The sequence below is a fragment of the Microchirus variegatus genome (genome assembly GCF_963457635.1).
Source record: "Microchirus variegatus genome assembly, chromosome: 6".
NCBI lineage: Eukaryota > Metazoa > Chordata > Actinopteri > Pleuronectiformes > Soleidae > Microchirus > Microchirus variegatus.
Genome location: NC_139807.1, coordinates 21,523,109 through 21,530,302, shown reverse-complemented (window position 1 = coordinate 21,530,302; position 7,194 = coordinate 21,523,109). Strand labels below are relative to the sequence as shown.

The window sequence follows — 7,194 nt, the reverse complement described above, 5'->3', positions numbered from 1 at the left end:
ATGAGATGCACACACAGCAGCTACAGTGGTTAAACCTGTGGTGGCAGTGGCACAGGGTGTAGAGGAGGGCAGAGATGTAGGTGAGGGCCTGATGTGTCACTTGTTGTGAATTTGTAAAATGCTTTATTATTGTACTGTTTTTCACTGAATTACAAATAAAAGTTTGTACTTTCTGCAGAGATGTCTCCTTTTGTCTGTATACGTTGTGTTTGTAAAGGCTGCCACAATTAAAGAAAAAGAAAAGAAATACGCATGACGTAATCACATAAGTCACATTGTTGTTTATTCAAACAAAAAAACACAGCAAACCAAAGTTAAAGTGCACAGCAAATCAAATAAACTGTACATAGGTGGTGGAGTCCTAGGACAGGAGGGAGGAAATAGGTCACATGCTCCTGCCACCTATTGCCTGGACAAGCTGCCCAATCACTCAAAGGAATGCGTGGTTGAACGCAGCACTCCCGTGGTGTGGCGGTCACGTTGTGTCCGGTTCCACTCCTGCTACTGAACATCTTCCACCTGAAGCTCTGCTAGGACAGCCGTGAGCTTCTTTTTCTCTTCCCTCCATAACACTATAGAGAAGAAGAAAGGGGTTATTAAGGAAATACACAAATGCTGTAAATCATGTTTATTATTTCTTACCAGTTGCACAGAGCTGTGGTCTGTGGCGAAGTTGGTGCCCCCGATAACGAAGCAGCTGATGGCTCTGCTGGGGTGGATGAACACTCCTCACATATGGAATGGGATTCTTGAACAAAAGAAGTGTATACATACGCTGTAATTGCATAACAATATATATATATATATATATTCAGCCACAGACTGAAACACCCTAAATGAAGGAGCTTTATCATTATTATTATCCTTTATTCCTCCCTGCAGCTGTTAGCTCTCAGTAGACAACCACGCTCCTCATCCCATGTGCAATATACTGTCTTTTTGCAAAAGTGTAATATAGACATATAATATCCGATGCTCATTCTCTGTCTATAATGTAAATATAGAACCCATGCTGTATATTCTGGTCAAGTCTGTTTTAACACGTAAAAACAAAACGTTACACGGTAGTAAGTGTAATTCATGACTTGTACAAATCTGGTTTCTTTTACAGGTTTACGTAATGTTTTGTTGTAGGTTGAGCACCTAATAGCGACATTGCTAACTAGCTAGCCAACTACGTTGTCTCGTGTAAACAGACGGACAGAGATTACCGACACACATGATGTTACTTTTATAATGTCTTGTTTAAGCGAGTTTATTCTCAGCAGTAGTTAAACGTTGCTCTCAGGCTGAAAATAAAAAACTTACCGTTGGCGTGTGCGGAGTTATTGGAGTTGCTGTGTACGCCGTGAGCGGACATCGACTCCCGGTAAGACCTGCTCGTTACGGGCGGCTCCGTCCAGCTCTCTGTATTTTGTCGTCTCCGACTAAACACAGGACAGTCTGGACCTCGTCGTTGGACCATGGAGTGTTCTTATGCAGAGTCGCCATGTCGAAGTATTTGCGCGCTACTATTTTTTGAAAAATGGTGAAACAGACTCCTGCATCCTGTATTTTATGTCGCGCTCATGACGCACCCAGTGACGACACTTTTGGCCAATCAGTTGCCGGCAGTTTTGACCAATCAGCGCATAGTACCTGCGCATAGTACCGGCACCCATGAATGGAACCTCACCACCGCAGGTACTAAAAATAGTGCCGAGTTCCAGGTACTACGCTAGTGGAAACACTCGCTAAACCGTGTCGTGTAGCGCAGTGCCGTTTAAAGTCGGACCGGTGGAAAAGCGCCAGACTGTACAACAAGTACTGCTCTAAGTAGACCCCACACACACACACACACACACACACACACACACACACACACACTCTCCATGTGCAATATACTGTTCTTTTTTGCTGTAATATACTGTATATATTTTTTCATAATGTAAATTTTTTTTTAAGTACAATATATTGTCATTTTTCATACTGTCAAATTTTTTATACTGTAGTTTTCTCATCAGTGCAATATCCATATCCTTATTTAATATCCTTATTTAATAGCTCAGCCTTGTTTCCTTACACTGTAAATACCATGTGCATACTGTGTATATTCTGCAGACCGGTTGTAATGTACATTCTACATTCTATTTTTAAACCTATTTTTATAGTCAGTGTTAATATCTTTACATATTGTACTTTATATATTCTATTTCTTTTTGGTAATGCATGTTTATTATTTATTATCCTTCTTTATTGTCTTGCTGCTGTAACACTGGAAATTTCTTATCTTATCTTATCTTACTGAATGTTTCTCCAATAAGTCTCTCTCTTTTTCTCTTCCTCTCTCTCGCTCTCTCACACACACACTCACACACACACACACACAGTGACAGGCTGGACCTAATTATACGAGATCACTGGGGAAAAGTCGGAACACTTTTTGTCCGGTAAAAGAGGAAATGAGAGAAAACCTTTAACATTCACAGTGTCTCAACACAAAGATGTGACATAGTCATTCTTGATGATGAACAGCAGTGATGGCTGTGTTTCCACAGCTCATACAGCTGGCAGTGTTACAACTCATCTCTTAACATTCTCTCTGTAAAAAAATACATAATAAAAATAAAAATCAGGCTGAGGTGTCCTCAAACCACCTTAACATTCTCACCATGTTTTTTATTAGTGAGCCGGGCGAACTCCAAGCTATGTGGGATTTTAGCTTCACTGTCACATGTTTCCACAAATGGGTTAGAAAAGACGAGGCTCAAAGGACTAGTGCAGGGGTCGGTAACCTTTAGGATGAAAAGAGCCATTTTTGTCGCCTCTCCACCCAAATAAAATTGATTTGGAGCCGCAAAAAAACCCCCACAAAATGAAGATAATAACACGTATAAAGGTTTTTATACAGACATACTATATACAATAGTTCATTTATGACATTTAAGAACTACAACATGACCAGTTTATCCCCAACCTCTAGACCCCGTAGACCTGGTTCTTCCATTGTTTCATTGTTTGTGTCAAATTAAAGAAATTCAAATGAACCCACTTTGAAATAAACGAAGCAAATATTTGGATTGTACGTCGTTTGCGCTCGAGAAAACGGTACGTGGATCCAAAGATGGACAGGACGCATCCAAACGTCTACTGAATATTGCATTTTACGTCGACGTTGGATGTGAAGCACAAGATATTAAAATACTTTTATTTGTCGCCTCGATCTCTAAAGCTACAAGGAGCCACTGCAGAGTGGCTGAAGAGCCACATGTGGCTCCAGAGCCGCAGGTTGCAGACCCCTGGACTAGTGTGTAAGATTTATGGCGCTCTTCCACCACAGTTCAAGCATGTTAGTACCTGGTACTAATAAAAGTATTATAATAAAATTCTAGGTTACTGTACAAACATACTGTATATAACATAGTGGCTTGGTGGAAGAAGACTTGTCATCGATTGAATACAAACTAATGGACATAGATTCATGGGTTGCACTTGTGAAAATATATCGAAAAACCACCAGGGGGCGACCACCACAGGCTGCAAAAAAGAACAATTTTTGAATGGAAGTCAATGGGCAAATGAGCTTCTACTTTTCCCTTGATTTAGAACATCTCTAAACATTTTCCTGAGAAGGGTTAGGGTTAGTTAATGGTCTCTGTCAGAGCATGGACACTGACTCTGGAAAAAGTTCTTTTAGTAAAGCAGAATGAAATTGTTTTTCCTACTTGCTTCATTGAAAATACAGTGTAAACGTTGTAGAAGCTGATAAGTGATTGACCACGAGCTTCTGTTCAGAACCGTTTAAAACACTTCAGCACAGTGAATGCATCTCACACAGACTGTTGAAATGTCTGCCATTTTTCCTCCAGACATGAATCTTGATTGAGTCTTAAATTTTATTATATTCATAAGTGCCGGTGATAACGCATCAGGTGTGTGACTTGAATGCATCTGTGTGTGTGTGTGGGTCCTCACTAACGTTAGTGGTTGAACTTCAGGTCAGGGTCAGGACACATGTCAGGTTTGCACCCTTCTTTCATACACAGACGTCAGGAGTCACAACATTCAATACAAGACCACTCACTCTAACACTGAGTTATCATCCCAGACCAGACCACTCCAAAAGGTCAATGTTATTTTTAACGATTATATTTATTCAGATATTCATATCTCTGACAATTGGCATATAAAAAACAGACACATGCATGGGCATGTCCATATGTGCATAAAAGGAGCAAATGCAAGCAAAATATGAATGAATCCATGAAAAATCTAATCTAAACTTTAAGTCAGAAGATTTGGCTTGATCGCAAATGTTGTTTAGTTTCTTTTTAAATAGAGCAGATATGACAAAGTCCATTAGTAAAAGGATTTTTAATGAGTTCTGTTTTTCTAACTTGTGCCATTACCTACACTGACAAAAAAAAAAAGCCTCCAGAAATATAAATCACACTTTATAAACCAAGTCCCTGTGCGTTTCCTGTCTGCTTGGTCGTAATCCAGAGGTTATAAACTGTCTTTTAACTCATTCACTAAAAGATCTCTGGAAATGACAGCACTGTAAATAAATACACGGGGAAAAAGACTTTATCTGCCTAATGTTCCACAGTAATCAAAATGATGAACGACACCGGGGAGGACGAGGCCATTAAGCCAATTAATGAAGCCACATTGGCGTATCATTTTTATGCGACCATATGCAGCATCGAGATGATTTACATGTTATAAAAGCAAAGTACATGATCAGTACCCAGTGAATAAAATCGAATTTTGTCCATGTTATTATGTAGATTTAAGCCACAAGATACTAATCACATGTTCAAAACTTAAAGGGATAGTGATAGTGTAATGTATGAGGTGCTGACGAGAGAACATGGCTGCCAGTGTGGACACGTGAGGAAGCTCTAACAAAAAAAAGAGCTCACCTAATAAAAATGATTGAAGGACTTTTCAGGACCAATTCCCTAAAATTCAAGGACAGAATGTGCTGACACAGTTTAGGATGGGAGGGCAACTTGTCACACCCCTTGTTCTGGATGGAATCTCACAACACCACTAGTAAGTTGTTCTGCATAGTCCTAGTTAACGTGCAGTCGTGAAACTGTAACAAACAAGGGAGACATTTACCTAAATATCAACTTCTTTCTTGCACAAAATTCAAGCACTTTCAATTGCCTGTCTATTTAAAGCAATTTCAATTTTTTTTTTTTTTTTTTTTATTTCACAAACCTGGACCTGTGGGACCTCTTGTCAACCGAGCGTTTTCTGACTGGAAACGTATTACATTATTAAAGCACTCACTCTCCCACACTAAAGTCCACAGAGAAAATTGGTATTTTTATCTCATCACAGTAGCTGCTGGTCCACTGCTGCCCCATTTCTCTATGGAATTTGGTGTGAGAGAGTGAGGAGTTCACAAAGTGACTTGAAATTTAAAAAAAACAAACACTGAGGTTAAGTGGAAAATATATTATTGAGATGATGCACACTCAATCTGATGAAGATTTGATCAGATTAACCTTTGTTCGTTAGTTATCTAGTGACTAAAATTTGTTTTACCCAGATGAAGACGTGTTTCGGAAAGTGACATCTAATAACACGATATTTGACTCCATTTTCAAAATGGAGCTGCATTTTGTGACTCATAAATAAAATTAATAATCAATATTTTAATTAATATTTTAAATAATTAATCAAATTCAAGACTGCTCATTCTGTGACTTAATTAAAATGATAAAGAAAATGACATTTAAGATTTAATTTTCAAAACATCCTCCAGCAAAAAGGAACAAAATTCAATTTGAAATGTCAAATTTGAAAATTAAAATGCATTAACAGAAATACTTTTTCATTTTCAAAATGGAGCTGCATTTTGTGAATAATCAATATTCCAAAATGCATTTTAATGTTCAACTTCTAGACTGTTTATTCTGTGCCTTAATGAAAAGACAAAGCCAACAGAGAAATGCTTTTTCATTTTCATGTTTGCCGCAAAAAGTGTTTCATAATTCAAAATGGCCGTTTCTCAATATCCATACTTGTGTGTACTTGTCCATACTTGCGTACTCCTGTACTTGTGAAAACGTCATCAGCCTCAGTCCAAGTTCTGTTCCATTTCTCAAGAACACGAGCAGCAAGTACGGTTCTCATACCAGGAAGTGTTCTCGCTCTGCCCATTTTACCAAGTATGCATCAGGTGGTGACTTGAGCGTACTTGGGAAAGCCATATATCCCAGAATGCATTTCGGTGGAACATAGCAGGATAAAATACAAATATAAACCTGAAATAAATATATTTCTGTGTCCCGGAACGCAGTTTTAAAAATCATTTGAGGCGAGAAATGAGTCATTTAGAATCCAAACATGTGGTTTGTGTAATAAGATATGACGTATTTATAGTTTGACAGCGGCGCTGTCGGAAATTATCAGCTCCGCCTCTGTGGACGCTCTGTGCTCACAGTGTCCAGCAGAGGGCAGCGTTACCTCGGCCTGTCCTGATGAAATGATCCGCTGGCTCAGACGGCTCCGTCATTACATACTTGGTGTGATCCATAGATTTGTTGTTGACATGTTGTTTTGTTTTTAATGTAAACGTTTTGACCTGACAGTGTGAACGTTTGCGTGGATTTCCTACTAAATCTTGGCGTACGCCAAAACCCAGAAACTGTCGTATGCACAAATAAATTCAGATGTATCAAAGTGTGCGTACACATGGATCCAAGCACGTTTCCTTTGTACATCCCAAATCAACGTGGAATTGAGCGCACATGCAGAGGTGCCAAACTCCTGCCTGTCCATGCCTCATTTACATATGCAAATCAATTTAAATAGGCCCTGAGATTCACCTCTTTGATCAAATAACGCACTGAAAAAGGAAAGTAAAGGAATTTCACACAGTCTGAGCAAGAGATTCTAGTGAATGAATGAAAACGCTCAGGGTGATGTTGTTTGGTACACTGTCAACAGGTATAAATATGGCAAAAAAGACGTGAGTGGGAGTGTGTGTGTGAGTCTGTAAATGCAGTGGGATCCGAGCAGCGCACACACACACACACACACACACACACACAGATTATAAAGAAATGGTCAGATCTCAAGGTGGAGTTGAATCGGAGGGTTTCTGCTCACCACTGAAGCAAAGTGACTACTAAAGATCATACAATCAGCTGCTCACACATCGCTCGTGAGTAAAGACGGCAGGATATTAAACACTTT

The 7,194-nt window shown here is 39.2% G+C and overlaps 1 protein-coding gene across 1 annotated transcript; it reads right to left on the bottom strand.

Moving 5' to 3' along the window:
• Window positions 1-272: 272 nt before the first annotated feature.
• On the bottom strand, window positions 273-1,492 carry LOC310928938 (uncharacterized protein). Its single transcript, XM_083891605.1, has 3 exons — window positions 1,309-1,492; window positions 643-748; window positions 273-572 (listed from the first exon to the last, which is right to left on the bottom strand). The coding sequence occupies exons 1-3, from the start codon at window positions 1,463-1,465 to the stop codon at window positions 476-478; spliced, it is 360 nt and encodes a 119-aa protein (XP_083747731.1). The 5' UTR covers window positions 1,466-1,492; the 3' UTR covers window positions 273-475.
• Between the last annotated feature and the right edge of the window lie 5,702 nt (window positions 1,493-7,194).